This window comes from Elephas maximus, chromosome 3 (genome assembly GCF_024166365.1).
Source record: "Elephas maximus indicus isolate mEleMax1 chromosome 3, mEleMax1 primary haplotype, whole genome shotgun sequence".
NCBI classification, from domain to species: domain Eukaryota; kingdom Metazoa; phylum Chordata; class Mammalia; order Proboscidea; family Elephantidae; genus Elephas; species Elephas maximus.
Window position 1 is genome coordinate 907,468 of NC_064821.1, and position 27,834 is coordinate 935,301.

The window sequence follows — 27,834 nt, forward strand, 5'->3', positions numbered from 1 at the left end:
AAAAGGGTGTCTGGGGGCCACAGTCTCGGGGTTTCTCCAGTCCCTGTCAGACCAGTAAATCTGGTCTTTTTTGTGAGTTAGAATTTTGGTCTACATTTTTCTCCAGCTCTGTCCGGGACCCTCTATTGTGACCCCTGTCAGAGCAGTCAGTGGTGGTAGCTGGGCACCATCTAGGTGTTCTGGACTCAGTCTGGTGGAGGCTGTGGTAGATGTGGCCCATGAGTCTCACAACGCATATTTTCGAGGGATGAAATTCAATCCGTAACAATGTAAGATATCCCAAACTATAACATTTCAACATGCAATCAATATGTTGTTGTTGTTAGGTGTCATGGAGTCAATTCTGACTTACAGGAAATGTGGTGGTTGTTAGCTGCCGTCAGGTCGGCCCCCAACTTGTGGGGACCCCATGCACAACCCAACTGTGCCATTCCCGTGACTGGTTCCAGATCGGACTGCTATAATACATAGGGTTTTCATTGGCTGCTTTTTGGAAGTAGGTTGCCAGGCCTTTCTTCCTAGTCTGTCTTAGTCTAGAAGCTCTGCTGAAACCCGTTCAGCATCACAGGAACATGAAAGCCCCCTGACAGACGGGTGGAGGCTCTGCGTGAGGTGTGTCGGCCGGGAATTGAACCCAGGTCTCCTGCATGCAAGGCAAGGGTTCTACCACTGAACGTCCTCCGCCCCCGCTGCCCCTGGGAAGGTTAGTTATTATGGACAAACCTGTATCAGTTTGGAGCCCTGGTGGCATAGAAGTTAACAGCTATGGCCATTAACCAAAAGGACAGCAGTTGGAATCCACCAGCCACTCTTGGAAACCCAATGGGGCGGTTCTAGTCTGTCTTAGAGGGTCAGTATGTGTCAGAATTAACTCGACCGCGGTGGGTTTTTAAATTTTTGTATCAGTTTCAGAAGTAAGAGAAAATGAGACACACAAACAAACATAACCCCATCCATGGCTTTCCCACTGCTTCTGGGATCACATCACACTCTGAAGCCTAACCCCCAACTCAGTTAACAACCCTTCCTGCTCCCGTGAGGTCCAAGCCTTTGCTTAATGTAACAGGGAGGACAAGGAGCCCCGGTGGCACGTAAGCACTCAGCTGGAAACTGAAAGGTTGGTGGTTGGGACCCACCCAGTGGCACTGTGGAAGAAAGGCCTGGTGATTGGGCCCTGTAAAGATGACAGCCTAGAAAACCCTATGGGCAGATCTACTGTGTCTCTTGGGGTTACTATGAGTCAGAACGACTCGGCGGCATCCAACAACACGGGCGGGTGGAACTGTGTTCACCAAAAGATATGCTTGGTCCTAACCCCTGTACCTGTGAGTGTGTTCACAGAAACAGGTTCTTTATTTGAAGATACGACCAGTTCACGAGGTCATACCAGAGTGGGGTGGGTCCTGATGCCTTCCAACTGACCTTTCTTAAAAGGGCAGAACAGGGGTGGTAATAGTCACGCACAGAAGAAGCCCGCCCAGTGTCCCGCTCATGGCCCCCCATGTGATACAGAGTAGAGCTGTGCTCCATAGAGTGTTCTTGGCTGCAATCTTTTATGGAAGCAGATTGCCAGGGCTTTCTTTCACAGCACCACTGGGTAGGTTCCAACCACCACCCTTTAAGTTAGGTGTCATTGTTGTTGTTAAGTGTTTTCAAGTCAGTTCCGACTCATAGTGACCCTATAGGGTAGAACTGCCCCATAGGGTTTCCAAGGAGCGGCTGGTGGATTTGAACTGCTGACCTTTTGGTTAGCAGCCGAGCTCCTAACCACTGAGCAAGCAGGGCTTTTTCAGGTGAGCAGTCAAGTGCAAATGGTTTTCACCACACTGGGGCCTTGAGAATCAAACAGAATGAGGTAATGGGTGAAGAGGCACCTAAAAGCCAAGGAGTGTCAAGAAATGCTCGGGTTCCAGAAGCTGGAAGAGACTAGGAAGTGTCCCTGCCTAGAGCGCCAGAGGGAGTGTGGCCCTGCCCACCCTTGGTTTCTGATTTCTGGTCTCCCAGCTGTGAGAGAATACGTTTCTGGGCTTATAAGCCACCCACTTTGTGGTACTCTGGTATGGCAGCCCCGGGGGACTAAGATGGGGAGGCTGAGCCCTTCTCCTGGCATGTCACCCTCTTCGATCTGACCTGTCAAAGCCCTCATTCCAACCCAAAATAACCAAAACCGTTGCTGCCGAGTGGGTCCGGACTCATAGTGACCCTGTGTACAACAGAACGAAACACTGCGCTGTCCTGCACCATCCTCACAATCTTTACATTTGAGCCCATTCTTGCAGCCACTGTGTCAGTCCATCTCACTGAGGATCTTCCTCTTTTTCGCTGACCCTGTAATTTACCAACCGTGATGTCCTTCTCCAGGGACTGGTCCCTCTTGATAACACGTCCAAAGTAAGTGAGACATTGTCTCGCCTTCCTTGCTTCTAGGAAGCATTCTGGTTGTGCTTCTTCCAAGACAGATTTGTTCATTCTTTTGGCAGTCCGTGGTATACTCAATATTCTACAACCGCACCACAATTCAAAGCCATCAGTTCTTCCTCTGTCTTCCTTATTCATCATCCAGCTTTCCCATGCATATGAGGCCATCGAAAACGCCATGGCTTGGGTCACATGACATCTTTGCTTTTTAACACCTTAAGGAGGTCTTTTGCAGCAGATCTGGCCAATGCAACACGTCTTTTGATTTCTTGACTGCTGCTTCCATGGCTGTTGATTGTGGATCCAAGTAAAACGAAATCCTTGGCAACTTCAATCTTTTCTCCTTTTATCATGATGTTGGTCATTGGTCCAGTTGTGAGGGTTTTTGTTTTCTTTATGTTGAGGTGCAATCCATACTGAAGGCTGTCGTCTTTGATCTTCCTCAGTAGGTGCTTCAAGTCCTCTTCACTTTCAGCAAGCAAGGCTGTGTCATCCACTTTGTATTGGACACTTTGAGCTACTTTTTGACCCTGGAAAGCTGGGTTCACCTTGAGCATTGGATAATCTGACCCTGCCTAGAAATTGTGTAGTTTTGTGCTTCACAGTTTAGCCTGTGATCCATCTGCAGTCACTTTTTGGGCAAGGTGGAAGATCTGTGTCCAGGTTCCATCTCTTGCACGTGGGTGTCCAGTTTCAGCACCACTTATCAAAAGCCTGAGCAAACTAGTATTGATCTCTCACTATTGAGCAGAGAGGTGTCCCTGGGTGGTGCAAATGGTTTACACACTCCACTGATAACCAAAAGGTTGGATGTTCAAGTCCACCCAAAGGCACCTCGGAAGAAAGGCCTGGCGACCTACTTCCAAAAAAATCAGCCACAGAAAACCTTCAGAGCACAGTTCTGCTCTATCGCACACACGAGGGGTCACCGTGAGCGGACACCACCGGTCGGAGTCCACTCGACAGTCACAGGTTTGGTTTGATGAGCAGAAAGGTAGAAAATACAGGACTTGGGCAGAAAGAGCTATTTTTAATTTTATCAAGTCATCTTTGGCCAACTTCTCCCGTTTTTCTCCAAAGCACTTTGCTGGGACCATCCCAGTCCTGTTCTGAGTTTTATTCGGCGAGTTGCTTTCGGGCAGAGAGTGCTAAGCTTCTCTCTCCCTGACCGGCCAGGCAGGTGTTTTCATAAAGGACTTTTGCCTCGAACTGGCCATTTGGGCTACTTTTTGACCCTTGACCTCGCCCCAAAGGGGATTTCGGGGGAGGGGCTCTAGAAGGCTCTCCCAAGGCCTCCGAGCAGCCGTCTCAGCCCGCGAGGGCGGGACCCACTTCGCGGCCCGACGAGGAGGCGGTTGGCGCTCGCGTCCCCTGACCCCAACCCCTGAGCCCTCGGAGGTCAAAGCCGCTGCCTCCCCCCGCCCGCGTCCCGCCCCCTCCCGTGACGGGCGTTTCCGCGGGCCAAAGAACAAGACTTATCCACCCACGGGGCGTGGCCAAGCGGGAGCCAATCCCCGCTCGGGCGCCCGCCCGGGTCCAAACGGACCAATGAGCAGTCGCGGTGGGCCCAGCCGCGGGAGGAGGGCCTGCCGCTCCAGCCAGCCGGCACGCACGTCGGCGGCGCGAGGGGGCGTGTCCGCGGCGGGGCGTGCGCGGCGGCGGCGGCGCGGGGAGGGGGAGGGAGGTAAACAAGATGGCGGCGGCGTGTGGAGCGCGGAAGGGGGAGGCGGCCCGGGGCGCCCGCTAGTGAGGCTCCGCGAGCGGCGGGAGCGGCGGGGCGGCCGCCAACTGCGCGGCGACCTTGCATGGGCTGGGCCCCTCGCCGCCCCGCCTCCTCCACACGCGCGGCGGCCGCGGCGGGGGGACGCGCCGCCCGGGCCCCGGTAGCTCGGGAACCCCCGGCCCGGGGCCTGCGGCCTGCGCCGCCCCGCCGCCTGGAGCCCCGCGGCCGCCCGGCTGCCCCGCGGGCCGCTCGCTGAAGGCGCTCGGGGCGGGAAGCGCGCTCGGCTGCCGTTTGGGGGGAGGGGGCGCCTGCGCGCCCCGGCGTCCACTTCGGGGGTCCCAGCCGGCTTGGGGGACCCCTGGGCGCGCCCCGCTCTCGCCTTGGCCCGGCCCCCTCGAGGGCGCCCCGGGAGCGGCCGGCTCTGAGCCACGTGGTTTCCGCGGCAGGAGGGCGCCCCGGAGCCCCCGGAGCCCGCGTCCGGGCGGCGGGTGCCCCCCGAGAGGGCGGGCTCGGGGTCTGCGGCCGCCAACTTCTGCCTGGACGGAGCCCCGGACGCCGCCAGTCGGCAGAGAAGCTGCCAGGCGCCCCGTCGGCCTCCGGGAAGTTTGTCTTCGAGGAGCCGGGCGCAGGGGTCCCCGGCGGCCGGCATGGGACCTTGGTGATGGGAGGCCCGGAGCAGAGCTCCCCGCGCCGGCGGCGTGTTTGTCCGAGGGTCTGAAGCCCCAGAGGATGACCTAGCACTTCAGACGGCCCAGCCGGCCTCCCAGGGACCCGCGGACGAGTGGCTCGCGGCCGCCAGGCCGGGGCGCACCCCAACCACCCGCCCGGCCCGCGCGGACCTGGGTTCCCACAATCGCTTCTTTGCGAAGAAGGCTTTTTCTTGTTGGGGGTTTGTGTTGACGTTTGGGGGCGAGAGGAAACAGGGCTGGACGGCGGGTCTTGGCGCGAGTCCAGCATGGATGTGGTGGACCCCCAGGAGCTGGGCGTGTTCACGGAGGGCGAGCTGATGTCGGTGGGCATGGACACCTTCATCCACCGCATCGACTCCACCGAGGTCATCTACCAGCCGCGCCGCAAGCGCGCCAAGCTGATCGGCAAGTACTTGATGGGGGACCTGCTGGGGGAGGGCTCCTACGGCAAGGTGAAGGAGGTGCTGGACTCGGAGACGCTGTGCCGGCGCGCCGTCAAGATCCTCAAGAAGAAGAAGCTGCGGCGCATCCCCAACGGGGAGGCCAACGTGAAGAAGTGAGTGCGGGAAGCGGGCGGGCTCCCTTCCGTCCTGCCTCCCTTCCTTCGTCCCTTCTTTTCCACCTGCCTCCCTCTCTCTCTGCTTCACCTGCTTTCAGTCCCTAACTTCCTACTCCTCCTTCTTGTCTCCCTCTCTCCCTGCCTTACTTCCTCCTTCCCTTGTTTCTCTTCTTCCTTCTTTCTCTTTCACTCTCTCTTACTTTCTCTTTTTCTCCCTCTCTCAGTCTCCTTCCGTTCTTCCTCTCTCCCTTCCTCCCTTTAAACCCCCCGAGCTGACAGGCCCATCACAGGCACTTGGCCTCCTGTTGTGGCACTGGGATGTGTGTCTTGGTTTGCTCTGGGGCCCTGGTGAGAGCACTTGGGACATCAGCACCCGCCTGTGGGGTGCACACCTTCCTCCCTGGTGTCAGAGGAGCCTGGGAACCCACTGGCGGGGCAGCAGAATGTGGTGTGTTTACCCGGTTGGAGAGAAGTCCCGCCTCTGCCAAAAAGAGCTGTTCGCACCAGTGGCTTATCGGTCAGACCCGGCCCTGGCCAGCTGCTGGGGCGGGGCTGTGATCAGGCAGCCCTGACAGGCCCCAGTTTATGTCCAAGAGGGCCAGGTAGGGCTCTGCTCTCAGCCCGCACGGGGTCTGCAGAAGGAGCAGCCCCGTCCTCCCCAGGCACTCTTGCTGTGGACACTCTGTCTCCACTCCCAAAAGGCGTTGGTTTCATGGGCTGGATGGCCCCCGACCTGGTCTCGGCGCCCCCCTGCCTGGTCTGGGCCCCACAGAGGCCTAGGGCGGCGCCACAGGACTCCACTTCCTCCACCTCCTTTACCTCTCACACCTGCTCACCCGAACCTCCCCAGGCTTTTCTCACTGGCTCAGGGATGGGAAGCTGTATGGAGCCCTGCATGTGGGGCTGGGCCTGCCTTGGGGTGGAGCTTTGTTTGGGGATTCCTTGGAGAAAGCAGCTTCTGGAGTTAACCCTTCCGGAATCAGAACCAGCCCAGTTGCTGTCGCGTTGACCTGTACTCGTGGCGACCGCGTGTGTTCGGGGTGTAACTGAGCTCCGTAAATTCTCACTGTCTGACTGTTTGGCGGTAGATCACCAGGCCTTTCTTCCAGGGTGCCTCTGAGTGAACTCAGACCTCCAACGTTGCAGTTAGCAGCCGAGTGCGTTCACTGTTTGCAGCACTCAGAGACTCTCTAATCAGAGCAGTCAGGTTGCATTGTGACCAACCGGGAAGGTTTTGTGGCCGCCTTTCAGGGTCCTGACCCATCGAGTGGCAACCCTGGTGGGAGGCGTGGTGTGGGTTCCTGGTTGCAGTTTGCTTCTGCATCTGTGAAGTGAGGTTGCTGGATTATTCAGGGCCACCAGCTTGGAGCCCTTTGGGGCCAGGCGGGGCAGCCGTGCCAGGGGCGGAGGGTGGCACAGGGACTGGGTGGCTGGCGCCTGCTGTGCCCGCAGCCTGAGCACAGCCGCCTCCACATCCTAACCATGAGGCAGGGATCCAGATGCAGGCACTGGCTCCCATTCCTGTCCTTTCATTCCACCACGCACCTGGGAGGAGGGGTGAGGCCCAGTGCCAGTCTGCGACCCCTTTGGCTCATGTCTGAGCGGGCAGAGGGCGGTTGGGGGCTTGCCCTGGGCCATCTCCAGGAGCGGTGCCATCCACATCCTGGGTGTCTGTGTCCCATGCGTGCCCCTGCTCTCGGGCCCTCCCTGGACATCCCTGTCTGCCTGGCTGCTCCCGAGAGGGACTTGATGTCACCCTGCCCTCACTTCGCTGGTCTTGGTCCCCCACTCAGGCGCCTGGGGTAGAGTAGGCATGGGCGTCCGTTGTCCGGTGCTCATGGGCGGGCTCAGCAGGCATGTGAGGATGCCTGATGCAGTGGGTGCCTGCCAGCCAGGGCCCTTCTGGAACCCGTCCCTCCAGCACACAAGTTCTGCTGGTTCTGTGGAACAGCTGTCCACCAGGGCCTTCGGGGCAGAGACCTGCCCCACGCTGAGGGTGTCATGCCACAGCCACAGAGGGGCCAGGCTCCCAGAGCATCCACATACCACACGGCACCTGGCCCCCATGAGGTGGGCATGCCCGGGGCCACAGCTGAGGGCTCGGGACTCAAGTCGCCCACCATCAGGACAGGAGGCCTCACAAGTGCCCCATGCTCACAGGAGATGTGAGTAGCCACCACCTGCCGTGGTAGCAGGACGCCGGGGTCTAGAGAACCCGAACCACGTGTAGTGCAGGCTACCTGTGGCCACCAGGTCCCCAGAACCACATGACCTGAAGGGAGCCACAGTGCAGACAAGCAGGTAGGGGTGCGTCCTGAGGGGAAGCTGAGGCCCAGGGCAGTGCAGCGATTAGTGAAGAGGTCCCTGACCTCCAGGACTGGCCGGCCTCACAGTCAGGAGTAACTTCTCCCATACGCAATGTGCCACGCCCAGTGTCCAGCCAATGGACTTGGCTCCAGACACGTGGTGGGGCTGCCTTGGGGATCCCCTTGGCCCCGTGCCCTCTGGTCCCGCCCGCAGTGTCTGGCCTGAGGAGCTGCAGCTGGCTGTGAGCTTGGACCTCACTGTGCCACCTCTCTTCTCCCTGCGGCTGCAGCACCCTGCCTGGGGTGCACATGGTTGAGATACCGGCCCATGGACCAGAGTGTCCTGGTGTCGTATGGAGACCGGGGTGTCTGCTCCAATCCTAAGATTGGGGCTCCCTGGCAGCCTTGCTGCCAGCCTGCCGCGGGAAGAAAGGCCTCTTTGTTGGCGAGAAGCTTGATAAACGCGACTTGATCGTCTCTTTTCATGAAGCATCGGGACCTTCCACACAGGCTCCCAGAGTCCCTACTGCAGCTCAGAGTGAAAGCTTCTCTCTCCAAGTGTGAAGACGTGGGGATGTTTGCCAGGGGCACTCTGGCGTGGGGCCCTCTTCTGGGCCAGAGCCTGGGAGACATCCTTCCCTTTCCAGTGTCTTCCTCTGCCGGAGTCTCCATGGAGTTTGCCCCCTGCCCTCGCGAATAAGAAGTAATACGCTCTTATTATACTAAGGGAGAGTCCTAAGAGGTTTAAAGAAAGGAAAGTTACTTCTAATGGGCATTGTGAGAGTTTTGTTTTGTTTTGTAACATACCCAATTTCTTTTTAATGAAACCTGAACTTCTCTCTAAAGATCCTTTGCTAAGTAACCCATGCGAGCTGTGTCTTCCACAGGCTGTAGGTTCCTGTGCACCAGTGCTCGGTGGATTGGGCGGTTGTCCAATCAGTGGCCCCCCTGTGCCACTGGGGCCCCCCTCTTGCTCACGCTGGGATGGGTAGAAAGCACGCATCCTCCTCAAACAAATGGGCGTGGCCCTGCGCCCACTCACACTCTCTTTGAGGGTGGGGGTCAGCTGTTGCAGGTCACCCTCCAAAGGGAGGTGCAGGCAGCCTCAGTGACCTCAGACCCCACCCTGCTCACCCCACCCAGTGCCCCCCAGCCCTGTGTCACGTGCCCAGTGGGGCCTAGTGTCATGTGTCCATGTGTTTGCTTTGCAAACAAATGGACGGCAGGCGGGAGGAGTGCTTTGCTTGTGGTAACTGGTGTTTATGGGCAGCTTGCCCCACTGGCCGCTGCCTGGGAGATTAAGGCCACTTCTTGCTCAGGTGTGGGAGTGGACGGCCTCCAGGGTGCTGGGCCAGGGCTGCTCTGGACCCCCCCCCAAGCCAGGAGCCTTGGGTGAGAATTGTGGCCTTGGGCCCCCATGTGCGCGTGACCCTGAGCCTTAGCTCTTCATGGTGTGGAAAGTGGCAATGATGGAGGTCAGGTGTCTGGTCATGGTCTTGGTCAGGTAAACGGGAAGCTGGGCTGGAGCTGCTTGGTTCACACTGTGCCAGGCGTTTGACGGGCCTCAGAAATGACACGCTGAGCATGGGGCCCTCGCTTCTGGGGAGCCAGGGTTCTCATTCTAGAGTGTGTTGGAGAGTCACTGTCAAAGCTGCCGTCCACCCTGTGTCCACCAGCTGGCCAGACTGGACCTCCTTGTTCTTTATCAGCTTGATTGAGATGTACCTCACACCATACACTCCACCCGCATGAAGTACATGCCGCAGACTTCACCCACCTGAGGTACACAGACGCCGAGACTTCTCCCACGTGAAGCACACATGCCACTTGCTCCACCCACAAGAGGCACACGCTGCAGACTTCACCCACGTGAGGTACATATATGCCACACACTCCACCCGTGTAAGCCACATACACGCCACACATTTCACCCACATAAGACACATATGCTACAGACTTCACCCATGTGAGGCACGCACCACACACTTCACCCACGTGAGGCACACGCCACACATTCCACCCACATGAGGCACACATGCCATGCACTTCACCCACGTGAGGCACACATGCCATCACCACTCTCTAGTTCCAGAACTTGCCATCACCCCGCACAGAAGCCCAGTGCTCATCAGCAGTCACCCCATTCCTCTCCAGTAGCCTCTGGCATGTTTTCGAGGTTCATCCACGTTGTAGCATGTATCAGAGCTTCGTTACTCTTTATGACCAAGTAATCATCCTGTTGTGTCGGGGAACCACACCTGCCATGAGGCCTGAGCCCCTCCCCGGCCAGCATCCTAGTCTGACCAGAAGCCAGGCCAATGCTGGTGCCTCTTCTCGGTGCCTCTAGCCTGAGTGATGTTGGTGGCCCACGCTCACACTGCTGATCTTCCCCCGATCAGTCAACAAGCGGGCAGTTGGCTGCTCTGCTCTGGGCCACACACAGGCTGGCAGGGTCCGGAAGGTTCTGGAGAGCCGAGGGTAGGCGTGTCGAATGGGAACTGTCCACTGCCCAGAAGGCAGCTTCCTCTCTTTCAGGAGCACTTCCGGCAGTGTTTTCCTTTTCCTTTAAACATTGTTCTTTCTTGCTTTTTTTTTCCTGGCGAGAGATGAGATACTTCTTGTAGGAAGCTGAAAATAGATGATGCCAAAGCCCCCATGGTTGTGCAGAGCGAGCCACAGAGACACATGTGGTATACCCTCCTGGGTGTCTCCTGCGCCCAGGTCACACTGCACACGTGACTCTCTAACCTGCAACTCTCACAGCCTCGTCCAGGTCACACTGCACCCCCGACTCTGTTACCTGCAACTCTTATGGCCTCATCCAGGTCACACCGCACCCCCGACTCTAACCTGCAACTCTCACGCCCTCGTCCAGGTCACACCGCACCCCCGACTCTAACCTGCAACTCTCACGCCCTCGTCCAGGTCACACCGCACCCCCGACTCTAACCTGCAACTCTCACGCCCTCGTCCAGGTCACACTGCGCACATGTCTCTAACCTGCAACTCTCACGCCCTCGTCCAGGTCACACTGCACCCCCGACTCTAACCTGCAACTCTCATGGCCTCATCCAGGTCGCACTGCACCCCTGATTCTCTAACCTGCAGCTCTCACGGCCTTGTCCAGGTCACACTGCACCCCCAACTCTCTAACCTGCAGCTCTCACGCCCTCGCCCAGGTCACATTGCACACACGGCTCTAACCTGCAACTCTCAGGTCCTCATCCAGGTCACACTGCACACATGACTCTAACCTGCAGCTCTCACGGCCTTGTCTGGGCCACTCAGCGCAGGTGCGAGCAAGCGACCGTAGCTCTCCCTGTGCACGCAGTGTGAGGTGTGTACAGAGTGCCTGGGCCCCAGGGTGTGATTACACAGACATGAGCACAGACCCCACGTGGGTTGGCTGGCTGCAGCGCGGACATTGGGGTTTAAGAGAGAGCATCTTACTGATGGTGAGTGGGAGCCTGGAGCCGTCTGGAGGGCTGGCTCGTCAGCAGCGTCTGGGTGGGTCCCATGGAGAGTACGCACACACAGTCAGTGATGGCTCCGCCTTGGAAGCGGGGTGCGATGGGAGCAGCGTGGTCTTGGGAGGTGGCAGGGGCCCTAGTGTCTGAAGCTGTGGGGATGGAGCCACGGCCTGTTAGGACCCTGAGGTCATCCAGGCCAGACCTCTCCTGTTGATTGGGGTGACAACCTGGATCCTCTCCGGGCATAGCTGGGCTGCCCCACGCCCACCCCGCTGACGGGTTTGAGGCTGTGCTGTCTTGTTCTTGATTGGCAGGGTCTGAAACACACTTGAGGCGCCCCTCTGTTTGGAGCAGACGACTGCTGTTTTGGCACTGCAGGCTGCCCTGGTCCCACAGCCCGGGGGGCAGAGCATACTTGGCCCCATCAGCAGATGCGGTTTTAGTGGACCTTCCTGACGCAGCTTCGTGGAGGGGTGCAGAATGGCGCAAGAGGGCTTTCTAGAGCCAGGCACATCACCAGGCGGGGGTGGGGTGGGCACGCCAGTTTGGGGGTGTCTGGAGTTGTGAGGTCGTGGCAGCGATATGCTGGAGAGGCGTGTCCCAGTGCTGGGCTCTGAGCCAGAAGTCCTGGGAAGCCACGAATTGGGGTTGGGGTCAGTTCTCCATGGCCAGCTCCTGCTGCCACCACAGGCCCTGGGGGCACGTGTTTGAGGTGGGCTGTGCCTGCTGAGGGGGAAGCCGTGCCCCCGGACCGCCCTCCTTCTCTTCAGGGCCCACAGGCTGGTCATCGGCTGGCCCACAGGGTGCAGGGTTGGACAGACGCCCACGGGAGGAGCCACACAGCCTGGCCAGGACTTGGTGTGCGGCAGTGGGTGCTGAAGAATCTGACAGGACCGCTCTGTCCCTGGGCCTGGACTCCTGAGAACGTGGCTAGGGCTGGGACAAACAAACCTGTCCCTGGCCCCTAGGGCATGCCTGAAGCTCTCTGGCCAGGCCAGGGTAGGGGGAGGAGCAGAGAGAGTCCACGGGGAGCTCTGCTGGGAGGGGTCAGTGCAGGGTGAGCTCGGGCCCCTCCGTCCCCAAGGAGACCCCGGCAGGCTCCTCCGACGTCTTTGTCTGACATGGAGGCAGCGCCCCCTAGGGCTGGGCCAGTGTGGGCGCGGGGTAGTGTGGTGTGTCACTCGTGTGGCCCTGGGTGGACAGTAATCGTGGCTGTGTCTGGCCGTCCTCTCATCGCCCTGCGCCACCTCCTGCCATCTACCCGCCCAACTGTGAGTGCCAGGCTCCCAGCCGGCGCCATGAAAAGCTGGCCGGCCCCTGCCGGTAATCGGAGCTGCAGGCACGTGTTTAACACAGAAGAAGGGAGGGCGCTTGCCTAGCCAGGCGTGCACGGGCCGGGGCTGTGGGGACAGGCCTCTGGGCCACGGGTGGCAAATGGCTGGGGTCTTTCCTGGGTGGGGCCATGTCCTTTGTCCAGCTGTCTCCAGTTCCTTTCCCTCTTCCTCTTCTTCCTGCCCAAGCAGCTGTACCTGCATCCCTCGACCCTTGGCCCTCACTCTGCGGCTGCCTGTATCCACCCCGCGTTTGCCCCGTGTCCACATCCAGCCCTGTTTGCCCTCATCCACCCCCCGTCCACACCCAGCCCTGTTTGCCCTCATCCACCCCCTGTCCACGCCCAGCCCTGTCTGCCCTCATCCACCCCCCGTCCACACCCAGCCCTGTTTGCCCTCGTCCAGGGGATTGGCTCTTCAGTGCCACTGTTGCAACCCCATGATGGTGGTGGCCCAGAGCAGGCCCTGCCCACAGCCACCCTGGCCACTTGCACCCAGTGCTCCGGGAGGTCAACAGCTCTGGGGACGTGGGAGTGATGCACAGCGGTGAGGGGCAGTAACGAGGGCTTCCTGGAAGGAGTGGGCTTCTCAGAGCCTGGACAGTGAAGAGACAGGAACCTGGGTCTGTGGGGGGCCGTGCCAGTGTGGACGGAGGCACCAGGTGGGTGAACGGCCGGTTGCATCTCCGAGCAGAGCAGAGCAGAGCAGAGCACTTGAGTAAACTGGGAGGCATAGGAGGGGCTTGAGCTTGGGCCGTCCTGCCCCGGCCAGAGCGCGGCCAGAGCAAGGCATGGTTGGCAAGCTGACTGTACCAGGTCTGCCCACAGCTATGCTGATGCCTGTCCCGTCCCTGCAGGGAGATCCAGCTTCTGCGACGGCTGCGGCACCGGAACGTCATCCAGCTGGTGGATGTGCTGTGCAACGAGGAGAAGCAGAAGATATATCCTCTCGTGTGCGCATGTGGGTGGGGAGGCCTCGGCTAGGCACACAAGGCAGGAGATACAGCCTTATGTGTGCACAGAGGAGAAGCAGGAGATACATGTGCGCACGTGTGTGTGCGTGTGTGTATGGCACCTGGGCTGTGCACAGAGAAGCAGGAGATGTAGTCTCACCTGTGCACCTGTGTGTGTGTCTTTGTGCGTGCGTGCGCAGGGGCGCTGAGCTGCGCATGGAGAAGCAAGAGCTATATCTGCATGTGTGTGTCGGGCCCATGCTGTGCACCAAGGGGAAGCAGATGTATCCTCGCGTGTGCATGTGCGTGTGTCAGGGGGCCTGTGCTGTGCACCAGGAGAAGCTAGAGCTGTATCCTTGCTGGGTGGGGCTGCCTAGAGCTGCTGCCCAGCCCCATTGGGGCCACTGTACGCACAGTGGCCAGTAGGTGTCCTGGACTCTTGTCTCGGAAGCTAGTTTATTGATGGAATGGTCCACAGCTGGCCGGTGGCCGTGGCAGCTGAGCCCCCGCCCCCCCTGTGTTGTCACTTAGCAGCCCAGGGTGGCTGGTCACTGAGCTTGGGGCGTGGGTTTGGGCAGATCCCCTCAGACCCCACAGGTCCCCGTTCCTCGGGGGTCCCCTCCGAATCCCCTGCTCTGTCCTGAGCTCCAGCTCGTCGGTGACGCCGTGCCCCACAGCCCAGCTGGTACAAGCTGTCTCAGGGATGGAGGGGGCTGGTACGGGCGGGCATCCCCGCGGTGGCTTCCTTGACGTGCACACGTATATGGTGATGGAGTACTGTGTGTGCGGCATGCAGGAGATGCTGGACAGTGTGCCCGAGAAGAGGTTCCCTGTGTGCCAGGCCCACGGGTCAGTCGGTGGCCCGTCTGCAGCCACCAGCCTCGCCTGCACCCTGCACCGCCGGGCCCCGGCCCACGGGGGCTTCCACCCTGCGCCGTGCCGGGCCCCGACCCATGGGGGCTTCCACCCTGCGCTGTGTCGGCTCCTGACCCACGGGGGCTTCCACCCTGGTGGCCGTACACCCAGGCCTGAGGGGATGGTCCAGCCAATTCTATGTTCAGACAGCTGGTTGTTGATGAAAGGAAGGTTCGAATGTTTTTGGATTGAGAACTCTTAGGGGCCATGTGTGCTCCTCAACTGTGGACACCGGGGGCACGAGAGCTCCCCTCAGTAGCTCCCCTCTGCACCCTGTGGAGCCCCTCCTGTCCCCGAGAAACTGCTCAGGTCAGGTGACCTCCAGGTCCTTAGGAAGCCCCCGGACGCCCTGCCAGAGCCTGTAGCACCCGCCAGCCAGCTGAGCCTCCCGCTGCGTGGGGCCGCCCGCCCTGTGCCGCGCTGGAGTCTCTGGGCTCCCAGGAGCCCTGGCCAGCATGCGCCTCTCCACAGGTACTTCTGCCAGCTGATCGATGGGCTGGAGTACCTGCACAGCCAGGGCATCGTACACAAGGACATCAAACCAGGGAACCTGCTGCTCACCACTGGCGGGACGCTCAAGATCTCTGACCTGGGAGTGGCGGAGGTGGGGCCTTGGGTCCACGAGATGGGGTCACAGGGGAGTGGCTGAGGTGGGACGGCAGGGGCGGGGTCTGGGAGAAGAGGACTTGGGGGCCTGCACAGGGAGGGGCTGGGGTCTACATGAAGGGGGTGCATTTAGGGGCTTGCGTGGTGTGGGGGTGGGCTGCCCAGGGTGCTCACTGACGCTGCTGGTCCCTGCAGGCCCTGCACCCGTTTGCTGAGGATGATACATGCCGGACCAGCCAGGGCTCACCAGCCTTCCAGCCACCGGAGATCGCCAACGGCCTGGACACCTTCTCTGGCTTCAAGGTGGACATCTGGTCGGCGGGGGTCACCCTGTAAGTGCCTGGGGCGCTAGACCACAGCCCTGCCCCCCCCAGATCCCCAGGCTCTATGCTGGGTGCCAGACCTTCCCTCCCCCAGCCTGTTGGGGGCACCCTGTGCAGATGCGTGTCCTTACCAACCACCCCCGTTCCTTTGGGCACGCAGCTACAACATCACGACAGGCCTGTACCCTTTCGAAGGGGACAACATCTACAAGCTGTTTGAGAACATCGGGAAGGGGGACTACACGATCCCGGGGGACTGCGGCCCGCCACTGTCAGACCTGCTGAGAGGTAGGGCGGCCCCTTGTGTCCAGACCTGCGCGTCTACATGGAGTCCAGGAAGGGTGTGGGGGGCGGCGTGTGCGTACTGAGGGACCTGCTGGAGAGGCCACGGGGTTCCAGGGGCTCGGGAAAGCTGCCCGGAGGCCCTGTTATGTCTGTTCCACCTCCAGGGCCGGAGGCCCCAGAAGCGCTGGCTCTGCATGCAAAGCCCCTGTGCAGCCCCCTACCCCTCACTGCCCTCGGCCTAGCTGGGGGGCTGGGGCAGGGACAGGATGGGACTGGACCTCAGAAAGGCTTGAGTTGGCTGGTGGGGTCTCCTGCCGCACTGCAGGAGGGGCCAGTTCTGGGGTGGTGTGCAGGGGCTGGGAGCCCCGGCTCAGGTGGGTGGACCTGGGCGGTACCAGGATGGATCCCTAGGCAGGGTCTCCCTGTCTGTCTGTGTAGACGCTGTCAAGGGGCTGGCAGGGGCACCTCTTGCTCATGCGTCCAAGGCCCGGTTGGGTCCCTTGGGCTCTGTCACCTCCCTTGGGGCCCTCAGTTCAAAACTAGGGGTAGGTATACCCTGCAGAGCGCACACTGGTGCCGCCACCCTATCTCGTTATCACGCCACGCACCCTCTCTGGCCGTGGCTGCAGGGTCCTTGGACACCGGGCAGACAGCTCCTCCTCTTCCGGCCATGTTTCCCAGGCAACGCAGCAGGTGGCGCTGTTGTCTGTACAGTCGCGGTTTCCTTCCCAGGGTCTTCGTGGTTTTCGCAGTTGATCGGCCACATGCCAGTGGGGCTCTGGGACTCCATGAAGTAGGACACTGTCCATCCACTAAGTGTGGCCAGCGTCCTTTGATGGGGCCTCCAGCTCCCTGGCATTGGTGTCTCAGGGGATGGGGCAACCACCAGCCCCAGGACCAACGGGCTCCTGGGGCCGTGCCCTCCCGGTTCATGGTGCTGGGGGCCACTGAACCAGCTGTGCCTGCTGTGTTCTGGCTTTGCTGGCCACCCAGGTCCACTGTATTATCTGCAGCTCTTGGCCAGACCCCCGCCACCCCCACAGACAAAGTGAAAAGCACCTTTGCCCAGTGCATTCAAGGTGAATCTATCAGCAGGTGACTCGCCTGCTTTCTCCTCTTGGCTGTGGTCGCCTGCATTGCCAGAGCAAGTGTGCCGTTCACGTGTGCGTCTCAATTCAGATGCCACGTTCCCACTGGGAGCTCTTGATCTTGTTAAGACTTTGTGACTGACCGCTGGAAGGTGGACATCTGTCCTCAGAGGTGTTCCAGTGGCTGTGTTGAAAACAGTCTCACTTTTTGCACTCATTAATATGAAGCAGATGTGGACGGGGGGTGGGTGAGGGTCCCTCAGGTCCCCTAGGCTGGCATGGTCCTGGCCAGGCTATACCCACCCCACTTGTGGGAGAACCTGGCTGGTCTAGGCATAGTTCTGACTTCTGGGTTCGTGCCACAGCCTCCCAGGCCCACAGGCTCTGAGCCACAGCACAGCAATCCTCACCAGCTAGGGGCTGCCCTGTCCCTGGGTCTCCATCCTCCCAAGCTCAGGCACCTCCTCCCCACCGGTGTGGCCCCTCCTGGCTAGATGCCCCATCCTACCCAATCCACGCAGTCCGTAAGAATGAGGGTGGTGGAGGGTGCAGGGCCTGCTGCCCTCTCCACAGAAGTGTTGGGGAGGCACCATGGGCTGTGGAAAACCCAATGCCATGGGCACTTTGGGCCATAACCGTGGTGGCTGCACCATCCTCTGGCACCCTCAGGTTGACTCTGTGCCCGGCTTGCAGAATGGCCACAGGTCTGAGAGGGCCTGTAAAAATGGCTTGTCATCAGGAGGAGAGAGAACCACCATCGATATCAGCCCGAAGCTGATTCCAAAATGGTGTGGTGTCAGACCTCGTCAGTTAACGTCAGGAGCGGGAGAGAGGCACCATCCACATCAGCCCGAGGCCGAGTCCTCTGAGGCAGAGGTCACACGTGCCTCCTCTCTCCAACCTTTTGATCAGTTCTGACACCAGCCGTCCCTCCTGCAGCACTCTCTACTTCTCTGCTGGGTTTGATAATTTGTTGCAAGAGCCACAGAGAACACACAGACCACCCTCAGGATTATGGGGCTTATCAGGGAAGTAACAGGTTACAGTTCAGGGTCAGGAATGACTTGGAAGTAACAGGAACAATTCAAGATACAGTGTTTCAACCAGAACCGCTGCTTCTCTGCCCTTTCTTTAGGTAGGCCTCTCTCCGTCCTTGGGCCCTCGGCCCCTTGGCCTTTGCCCAACTCGGGCAAGTGTTACAAAGCTCTTTAGCTCCACAGACAAGTGCCTGAGGCACCCCACTCCGCCAGGAAGCCTCTTGCCCAAAGGCGCTCAGCTCTCAGTCTGTGGGTCAGCACACAGACCGTAGTTGGAAGCCTACCATGCTGTCTTGTGCTGGTCCCTTGGCTCTGCTGCCACCACGTCTTGACACTTCACACTGTCTCTGCTGTTTTAGTTCTCTCTGTCCTTTGAGTCTAGGAGGTTCTCAGCATAGGGACCCTGGGTTCAAAAGACCTGCTCCACTCCTAGCTCTTCTTCTTGATGGTAGTGAAGTTTCCTTCCTGGCGTTTTTTTTTTTAATAATTTTTATTGTGCTTTAAGTGAAAGTTTACAAGTCAAGTCAGTCTTACATATGAACTTATATACGCCTTACTATATACTCCCACTTATTCCCCCCTTTTTTTTTTTTAGTGAGTCAGCCCGTTCCCTCCTTCCAGTCTCTCCTTTCGTGACCATCCGGCATAGTTTAAGATTGGCTCACTTTAAGCCTAGCAGGATGGCAAACCGACCAGTCCCCTCATTAGGGTTCCATACACCTTATTTGCATTATTAGCCGGCTGCCCAATCCCCTTGCTGGGCCACAAACACCTTATTTGCATAGTCCCACACAGTCGTTTTGTTGGAGTCACACAGTCATGCCTAGAAGGGCCATATGAAGTGCTTCACTACACCACGGAGCTGCCTTCTGCATTACGCCCAGCTCATGCATCCCGTGTGTCCCAGTTCATCATGCTGGACTGTTGAGGGGCTTTGGACCTGGTACTGACTGTGGGAAGAGTGGGTGGCCTTGTCAGTCCCAGCCTCAGAGGGAAAACTCACTACTACATTTTTAAGTATGAGACACTAGTTATCAGATGAGGAAGCCCCTCCTGTTTTGAGTGGGGCAGGTTTTCTTTGTGAACCTTTTTACAATCTTACCAAGCGCCTTTTTGCATCTACCAGGTGACCACATATTTTCTGTCTGTCGGTGTGGCGGCTTACGTTGATTTTCTAAAGTCAAACAGACTGTGCCCCTGGAGGCATTGCAGCCTTGTCCTGAAGCACACTTTTTTTATGATCGCTGGGTCTCCTGTGGTGGTTTCTGCAGTGTTTTTGCTCCCGTTTCCGGTTTTGCATGACTGGTGGCTCTTGGCTGTCCTATCTTGGTGAAGTGTTGATACTCAGGTAAAAAACCAACTGCAGTCCAGTTGACACCGACTCATGGCAACCCCACACGTGTCAGAGTAGAGCTGCGCTTTGTAGGGTTTTCAGTGACAGACCATTTGGAAGTAGGTCGCCAGGCCTTTCTGTCGAGGTGCCTCTGGGTGGACTCGAAACTCCAGCCTTTTGGTCAGCAGCTGAACACGTTAACCGCCTGTACCCCTCAGGGACTCCCAGTTATAAAGACGGTTAATTTTCAATCTTCTTGTCTAAGTTATCTACTGCTGCTATAACATAAATACCACGAATGGCTTTAAGAAAGAGAAATTTATTCTCTCACCGTCCTGTAGGCTGGCTACAAGTCCAGACTCAGGGCATCAGCACCAGGGGAAGACTTTCTGTCTCTGTGAGCCCTGGGGGAGAGTCCTTGTGACGCATCAGTCTTCCTGGGTCTGGGAGCATCTCAGCGCAGGAACCTCGGGTCCGAAGGACGCGCGCTGCTCCCGGCACTGCTTTCTTGGTGGTAGGAGGTTCCCATGTCTCTCTGCTCACTTCTCTCTTTTATATCTCAAAAAAGATTGGCTTAAGACGCAATCTAATCTAGTAGACCCCATCAACGTCACTGCCACTAATCCATCTTGTTACATCATAGGGATAGGATTTACAACACGTGGGGATATCACATCAGAAGATAAAATGGTAGGTAGTCATACAGTCGTACAAGGGAATCATGACCCAGCCAAGTTGACAGATACTTTTGGGGACACGATTCAATCCATGACATTTCTTTTCTAGTGTATGCCTTTAGGGCTACTAATTGTTTTCTCCATCGTGCACTGCCATTACACCACAAATACTGGTGTGTAGATAGTTGTTCATCACGACTCTGTTTACCAGATTTTCTAATTTATGTTTTTATTGTCTAACACCCATGAATTCTTTAGACACACTTAAATTCAAAACACATGGGAATTTAAATTTTTTACTGTTTGTTTTATTTCAAGCTTTATTGCCTTCGGTGAGACAATTTGAATGATTCCAGTCTTGTGAATTGTGCCGGCTTACTTTATGGCCTAAAATGTCGTCCTTGTTTGTGAACATTACACGTGAACTTGGGGAAGTTGTCCTTCGTTCAGCGTAATGCTCCCTGCGTGCTTGTCAGTCAAGTCTGTTGATTGTGGTGTTGGAATATTCTCTGTTCTTGTAAGTTACAGAGAGAGTTTGGCTGTGCCGACGATGTGTCTGGTCCTCCTGGTCCAGCCTGTTTTCTCTTTATACTTGGAAGCTGTGTGTCAGGTGCCCCACGTGTAAAACATAGAGCGTTTACCTCTTACTTTCTCTTATGTGTTGTTTGCTTTCACTGCTGTGAAAACAGCCCACAGGAGGTACGGTTGTGTCTTTAGCGGCCGTGTCCATTCAGGTTCCCCCATCCACCTCGCTTTGCCCTTCATCCCCCTCGGGCCTCGGGCAGTGCAGTCACATTCGGCTGACGTGTGGCCTTTCCCCCAAGGTCGGCTTGATGGCGGGTCTGGGTGACCTGCCCCACCTGGCAGGAAGTGGACACTCATGGGAGGGCAGGTCCCCGTCCTTCCCTGCAGCCAGAGCCCAGTGTCTTGGCCTCTCCGTGGCCCAGGAAGAGGGCTGGGCAGATGGATGATGGATGGACGGGAAGCAGCAGTCAGCAGTGGGGGCTCGGGGTCCGAGTGCTCTGCCTGACCAGTGGCACCTCTCCTCAGGGATGCTTGAGTATGAGCCGGCCCGGAGGCTCTCCATCCAGCAGATCCGGCAGCACAGGTGAGCTGGGGGGGATGCAGGTGAGTGAGGGGGGAGGTGAGTGGGGGGATGCAGGGGAGCAAGTGAGTGGGGGAGGATGCAGTTGAGGGGAGATGCAGGTGAGCTGGGGGGCTGTAGGTGAGCTGAGGGGGTGCAGGTGAGCTGCAGGGGCTGTAGGTAAGCAGAGGGGGCTCAGGTGAGCAGGGGGCAGGTGAGTGGAGGGTGCACGCAGGTGAGCTGGGGGGTCTCTAGGTGAGCTGAGGGGGGCACAGGTGAGTGGTGGGGGATACAGGTGAGCTGGGGGGGCAGGTGAGCTGGGGGACCATAAGTGAGCTGAGGGGGAGTGCAGGCAAGCGGCAGGAGATGTAGGTGAACTAGGGGGGTATAGGTGAGCTGGGGGGGGGCAGGTAAGCGGCAGGGGATGTAGGCGGGTGTGGGGGTGGTAGGTGAACTGAGGGGGGCGCAGGTGAGCAGGGAGACATAGGTGAGTGGGCCGATGAAGGTGAGTGGACAGGCAGGCTGGCGGGGGGGGTGTTCCCAGTAAAGTCACTTAAGAGGCCCAAGGTGGCAGGCCATCAGGAAGTGATGGTTTCGGTGCTGGTGCCAGCTCAGCCCCGAAGATCAGGTCGGGGACGTGGTGGTCCTGGTGGCTTCTGCCCCCTGAGCTGGCTTCACCCCAGGAAGGCCTGGTGTCTCTCGGGCAGTCCGGGGTTTGCGTGGTCCTCGCTCCCACTTGCAGGGCTGGCTTTTCTCAGTGTCCGTCTCCCAGGGCTGCCCCTGAGTTCCATGGTCTGCAGCCTGCACCAGGGTCTGTGGTGGGTCAGCGGGGGTGACGCTGGGGCCCCCTGCGTGGGGAGGAGCCGGTGCGCCTGGCCTGAGGCTGTCCCTGCAACTGTCCTATGGCAGTGGCCCAGGCAGTTCTCCCCCATCCTCCTCGCCATCCTGACGGCACCCCCGCTCCCGGCCCTGCAGCTGGTTCCGCAAGAAGCACCCACCAGCCGAGGCGGTGGTGCCTATCCCCCCCAGCCCGGACACCAAGGATCGGTGGCGCAGCATGACCGTGGTGCCCTACCTCGAGGACCTGCACGGCTGCGCCGGCGACGCCGATGATGAGGGCCTCTTTGACATCGAGGACGACATCATCTACACTCAGGACTTCACGGTGCCCGGTGAGGCCCGGCTGATGGCACCCCCACCACCATGGCTGTCCCACCTGCAATACTCTCCCCTTTAAGGGTATCCCCGACCACATCCCTCCAGACATGTCTACCCAGGATGTCCCCTCACGGCCTGTCTGAGGCCGCTCCTGATAGCAGCCCCACTGCCTCGGCCGGTGGCCTCCATGGGGACCCAAGGCTTGGTGGTGCTGAAAGTCTTGCTGCCCTCGGGGGCCTCCTCAGGCAGCCCAGTGGGTCTTGATATGCGGAGCCTTAGCTGCAGGGGTGGGGGTCCCAGCAGGTCAGGTGGGAGAGACCCTGGGGCAGAGTGATGGGCGAGGTATACCCAGAGGGTGAGGGCCAGCGGGAGTCTTGGGGTCCCAGAGGGCCCCTGCCTTGGCCGCACTGACGCCCTCCTGCCTTCTTCCCCAGGTGACGAGGTGGAGGCTGAGGCAGGGCTTAGAGAGGAGACAGGCTCGCAGCGCAGCGAGGGCTCCAGCTTTTGTGGAGAGGACGCTCAGGCAGCCATAGTGCCCGAGGACGTGCTTGAGGCCTTAGCATAGTGGCTTGCAGCCTACCCTGCAGCCCCTACCACCACGGCCTGCTAGCTTCTCCAGTTAAAGCAGAAGGAAATGCCCGCCCTGGGCCCAGCCCGGAGGCAGCATCCCCTAGGGTCGGGACACCCCACCCAGGAGTGTTGGTTTTGTTCTGTGGCGGGGCTGGTTCTCAGGTTCAGTGTCATAAAAGGTTTACCCCGCTGCTGCCGCCGTGTGTCTGGGGTGATGCTCACGTCCCACCTGGCCCCTGTAGACCCGCTGTCTGGTGTCTGCAAAGCCTGGCCCTCCCACACCAATCCCCGCCCCTCTCATTTTCCCAGGCAGGTTGTTGCTTGTGGGGGAGTGGTGGGGTGGTTGTTTAAAAGGAAGACCTGGTGTATGAGAACAGCCAAGGTTGCAGGTGCCCACGGCAGGAGAAGGCCAGAGGCCTTGCTGCACCTGATGGAAGGCTGTGGACACTGGGAAGCCCCAAGACCTGTGGGGACAAGGGTGCACACTCGGCCACTGGCCCTGAGGAAGGAGATGCAGCCTGGCGGGGCAGGGGGGTTCCAGGACCTGGTCCCTGAAACCCGAGGGGAGGAAAAAAACAAGCCAGTTGCCATTGAGTTGACCCCAACTCGTGGCGCCCCCACGTGTCAGAGTAGAAGTGTGCGCCGTTGGGTTTTTAATGGCTGGGTTTTCAGATTGCCAGGCCTTTCTTCTGAGGCGCCTCTGGGTATATCTGTAACGTTTTGATCGGCAGCCAAGTAGGTTCGCTATTTGCACCACCTGAGGACTCTGAAGGCTGAAAGGTGTCTTCAAGGCATAGGTCCGGGAGCTTCTGTACCTCTCCGTGGGGTGGTTCTCACTGCCCCTAGTAGCCCCAGTGCTCACAGTGGCTGGCATCCTTTTCTCGGACATGCTGCTGGTCTTTGGAGGAGTGCGTGTGGCCCGTGCCTGGTTGGCCTCATACACAGGTGGTCCTGTTGCATGTCCCCCTGTACCCCAGACTGTGCTGTCTGATGCCACAGTGGGAGCCCTGGCCACACCTGGGTCCAGGTCAGGGATGATCTACCTGGCCGAGCCCCAGGGGTTTTTGTAATTGGGGGGCTAGACATGGCCTGTGCATTCGCATCGGGACAGGCTGGGTGGTCTGCAGTGCAGGGCCAGGCTCGTGAGCCCGCCCAGGGAGGGACACTGACCCCACCCTGTTCCTGAGACCCCAGTCAGCACAGCTTTGCTGCCCCTCAGTCAACCACAAACCAGACCCCACGTCAGGGGCCAGCACTGGGTATGACCTGTGCTCCCGTGGCCAGAGTTGGGGAACCCACAGATGGTGGGACAGGCCTTGAGCTGCCCCCCACAGAGGAGGCGGAGCTGAGTGGCAGGGGGGCCCAGCTGCCTGTCTGACCTGCTGTTCTTGGTATGGCTTAGGTCTGCGGTGGTCGTGCTCAGAGAATGACAGGGCCAGGGTACAGGGGACAACCGTCCTTGCCTGATGAGCAGGTGTCCTGGGGCTTCCAGTGGATGCCCTTCCCACGCCTGAGCCCCAGGTACCAGAGACAGGTAGGGGACGTGTCTCCCAGGAGCCCAAGCAAACTCCCGACTTGAGCTGAGCACTCGGGTCCCTGGACCAGTTTTGGCCACTTCAGACTGAGAGCTGTACCCTGGGCCCAGACCTGCTTCCTCCAGCCAGTTTACCCATGGGGGTGGGTGAGGGGCCCCTGCCTCCGGCCTCCCAACCAATGCATGCCCCCACCGGGGCTCAGGGTGTACTGGGCCGGCCCCTGCTGCCCCTCAGCCGAGCAGCTCTGCAGGGTCACTGAACAGCATGGTGAGTCAGGCAGGTGGGCGGTGCTGGAACATGGCCTGGCATCCAGGGGGCCTGGGGGGCCGGCCGGGTCCTGCGTGCAGCAAGCTCCTGCCCTGCCACACAGCGCCTTGCCCCGCGCACTGCTTCATGCCTGCACCCCGCTCAGTTTCCACACGTGCGCCTTGCGGAGCTGTGAGGGACGACAATCCAGGCCTAAAAATAAAGGTTGGCACCTCATTACTGAGGCGTCCTTTCAAAACCGGCTACTTCCTGTGTGCAAGTGGGTGCTTGTGAGCTCCGGAAGCCGCTGAGTCAGGCTCCTTGATGCCCGCCCCCCACCCCTCAAAGAAGCAGCTCTATTTTGGACGGCTCCCCCATGTGCCAGGGTGGGCTCGTGAGCCCAGCACTGGTGGCGGCGGGGTGGGGTCTCCAGCACAGGTGGCTTCAACGGGCACCTTGGCCTGTTTTTGGTGCTGGTGATTGTTGTCACTAATTGAGCTGACCCGCCCCAGGCACCAGACAGAGGAGGCTGCTCTGGTTCCCTGCACGCCTTCTTTGTGTCCCTGCCCCTGGGATCTGGCAGCACTCAGCACAGACACCCACAGCACTGGCTGTGGTTTCTGTTCGCCCAGTGGCTCTCTGCTGCCCTGTGCCCAGGCACCCACTCTTGCTGGGCAGCGGGACTCTAGGCCATGGGCTGCACATGGGACCCCAGACGGTGAGCCCTTCCCAGCGTGGTGGGGGAGGTGGCACTCAAGGGGTTGGGTACACTGTCAGGGTGGTGGAGGCATGGGGCAGTTTGGCCCCTGCTCAACCCCCTCGCTGTCTCCCTCCCAGGACAGGTCCTAGAGGAGGAGGCCAGTCAGAATGGACAGAGCCGGGGCTTGCCCAAGGCCTTGTGCATGAATGGCACCGAGGTGGCCCAGCCGGGCCCCAAGTCAAAGGCCGAGCGCCGTTCCAGCGCCTCCTCCAACCCTGCCCGCCGGGCCTGCTCTGCCAGCAGCAAGATCCGCCGGCTGTCAGCCTGCAAGCAGCAGTGAAGACACCACCTGCAGGTGGGCTGGGGGCTGTGGGGGGTAGGGGGGTGGTCACCGAGGTGCTGGGCCGCTCATCTGCACGGGCTTGGCCTGCAGCATCAGCCTGTCCCACAGTCTCCTTCCTCATGACTGTACCACCGGTGTCTCATCACAGCAGGATCTGGGACAGGTGGGTGAAGAGGTCACTTTCTGCAGGACACTGGCCACTCAGCCTGGCCAGAGCCCCGAGTAGGCCATGGTGTTGAGGGGCCACCTGGATTCTCTGCTCCTGGCTCGGCTGTTCCAGTACTGTCCTCCAAGCGTCCCCCAGGGGTATAGTGGAGGGCTCCTCCACTCTCACACCCCACACTGCTCCCAGAAGAGGGTTCCTTGGGATCCGCCTGGCAGCCTAGGCGTGGGTGGAGGCTCTATGTGCTGCCAGTCTTGTGCTGCCTGCCAGGGTCTGCTCAAGGCAGTGTCATTTGGATGCTTTGCAGCCCCCTCTCTATTCCCCTTCCTCCTGCCCCTGTCCGCCCCGGCCCAGGGGGTCAGGCCCTGAGGTGTTCAGTCCTGTCACCTGTTCAGGACGTGGGCTGGCGGAGGGGAACCGGGCCCCTGACTGCATCATGTACTGGCTCTCTGCTGGGCATGCACACGTGCACAAACAGGCACCCACAGTGCTTATCTGCCAACGTCAGAACCAGCCAGGCCAGGCTGAAAATGGCTTCGAGAGAGGGCCTGTGCCTGGTAGCCCATCCCCCACTGTCCCCGTCTGGGAAGGCTGAGCTTCATTCATGCTGGGCAATGAGTCACAGCCTCTGTGTGTCCCTCCTGATGCCCGCCCACTGCACAGTGGCCGGGCCCCAGGCTCTGCATGCTGCCAGTGGCACCTGTCTCCAGGAATGCAGAGGGGCCAGCTGGCGAGGGCCACTGCTCACCAGTCCAGAAGTGACCTACCTTCTGTCCTTCCCTCCACAGTCTGTCTCCAGGGTCCCTGGCCTGGTGCCATGTCCCAGGCCTTCCTCAGTCTTCCCACCGACTCCTGGCCTGCCGCCCACCTGGGAAGGACATCGCCACACCCTCCATGCTGGCTGCTCCTCCAGAAGTCAGGAGCGTCCGGGAGTCAGGGCCCAGCCCTCCCCTGGACCACCTGCGCACAGCACCTCTCGCCAACGGACATGACTTCCTGTTGACTTTTGCAGTTCTCCCCAGGCGAGGGGGGGAGGGTCAGGGCCAGGGTCAGAGGGCAGGCCCTGCCCCCCAAGGCCCTGGCCGTGTGCGAAGCCATCGCAATGCACTTTATGTTTAGACTACTGGTGTCTCCGCCCCGCCCCTTTTGTTTTTACTCTGCTACGTGTTAGAGCCTCCCACAGCTAGTGATGTGTCCAAACAGATCACAGCCACAAAGGACGCCGGTTTGAAGACGCAGACCTCCCATCCCAGCGATGCATGCCCAGCCCCGAGGGAGCCAAGTGGCTACCTTCGGTTTTTGTTTGGTTGGTTCTTTTGTTTTTTCCCTTTTTTTTAAGAAAAAAAATAAAACAGGTGGATTTGAGCTGTGGCTGTGGGGGATGCTTGGTGCCGCTTCGTAGCTGTTGAGGCTGTCAGGTAGAGGGTTTCAGGTCGGGCCCTGCTGTCTTTTCCCCTATGGCAGGACTTTCAGGTCTTGCCGTTGGTAGATGGTGGGAGAAAGGCAGAGCTAGGTCCCTGGAACCCCGATTCCAGGCCTGGGGTCCCCTTTGTGCCTCTGCTGCTCCTGTCTTGGTGGGCTGCAGACAACATGACAGGTCTGCCCTTCATCTGGGACCTGCCTGGGTGCCATCTGCTCCCAGTCCTAGGGCCCTACAGCTCCACAGCCAATGGTGGCCAGTGACAAACCTGCTGACCCTCTCTTCACTCTCAAAGGCTACTGTGCTCCTGGAACCCCAGAGAAAACTTGGAGCAGACCGGAGTATGCAGTAAATATTTATAACCAACCAGAAAACAAAAACACAATGGGAAACACCGTAACTGATGGTGCACACACTGGGCAGGAAGCTTCGCAGAGTGACTGCGGTGGTGAGGGCTGCCCCATCTTTTGGCAATAAATAAAGCTTGGGAAAACTTGAACCCTTGGGCTTTCGGTTCTTTTTTAACGTCCCTCTGAGCGGTGCCCTTTCGGTTCCTTTGGACAACGCAGCTGCAGGAGCAGGCAGCCCTTTCACATGCAGGGAGCGTGCGGGAAACAGATGCGGGAGGTGGGAGATGAAGGCGGGAGGAGCCGCTGGGGGTGGGCACAGGGTGCGGGCAGGAGCAGCAGCGGCGGCGGCGGCGGCGGGCACGGTTATTGCTCGGAGGGGGCGCAGGTGGCCTCGAGCACACGCCGCGGTGAGGTAAACGGCTTCAAGGAGCTGGCTGCACGGTCTCGGGCCAACCTCCCGCAGACTCCAGGACGGTGCGCTCGCGCCTGCTCCTTGGCGGCCCAGGCAGTCCGTGCGCACGGGGGCAGTGACCCCGCGCCCCAGAACCACCTG

The 27,834-nt window shown here is 59.4% G+C and overlaps 1 protein-coding gene across 4 annotated transcripts; it reads left to right on the forward strand.

Annotated features, from left to right (window-relative positions):
• Positions 1–4,396: 4,396 nt before the first annotated feature.
• On the forward strand, positions 4,397–27,430 carry STK11 (serine/threonine kinase 11). Of its 4 annotated transcripts, XR_007516384.1 has the most exons (11): positions 4,398–5,386; positions 13,353–13,436; positions 14,208–14,297; positions 14,835–14,967; positions 15,165–15,301; positions 15,453–15,580; positions 20,763–20,820; positions 21,772–21,968; positions 25,148–25,360; positions 26,300–26,817; positions 27,227–27,430. XR_007516384.1 is itself a non-coding variant. In XM_049876123.1 (10 exons), exons 1-10 carry the CDS (start codon positions 5,097–5,099, stop codon positions 26,512–26,514), a joined length of 1,545 nt encoding a protein of 514 aa, XP_049732080.1. In that variant the 5' UTR covers positions 4,398–5,096; the 3' UTR covers positions 26,515–27,430. The 4 variants fall into 4 exon arrangements, 3 of the variants coding, with proteins under 3 accessions (XP_049732082.1, XP_049732080.1, XP_049732081.1); XM_049876123.1 differs by having other exon boundaries at positions 26,300–27,430; XM_049876124.1 differs by lacking the exon at positions 27,227–27,430 and having other exon boundaries at positions 4,401–5,386; positions 25,143–25,360; positions 26,300–26,387.
• Positions 27,431–27,834: the final 404 nt, after the last annotated feature.

Bases quoted from the DNA above. Each gene is read 5' to 3' on its own strand.
- STK11 (XM_049876123.1), top strand. From the start codon at position 5,097: ATGGATGTGGTGGACCCCCAGGAGCTGGGCGTGTTCACGGAGGGCGAG. The intron at 13,437-14,207 runs ATATCCTCTCGT...TGACGTGCACAC, and splicing joins AACGAGGAGAAGCAGAAGAT to GTATATGGTGATGGAGTACT. The intron at 21,969-25,147 runs GTGAGGCCCGGC...CTCCCAGGACAG, and splicing joins TCAGGACTTCACGGTGCCCG to GTCCTAGAGGAGGAGGCCAG.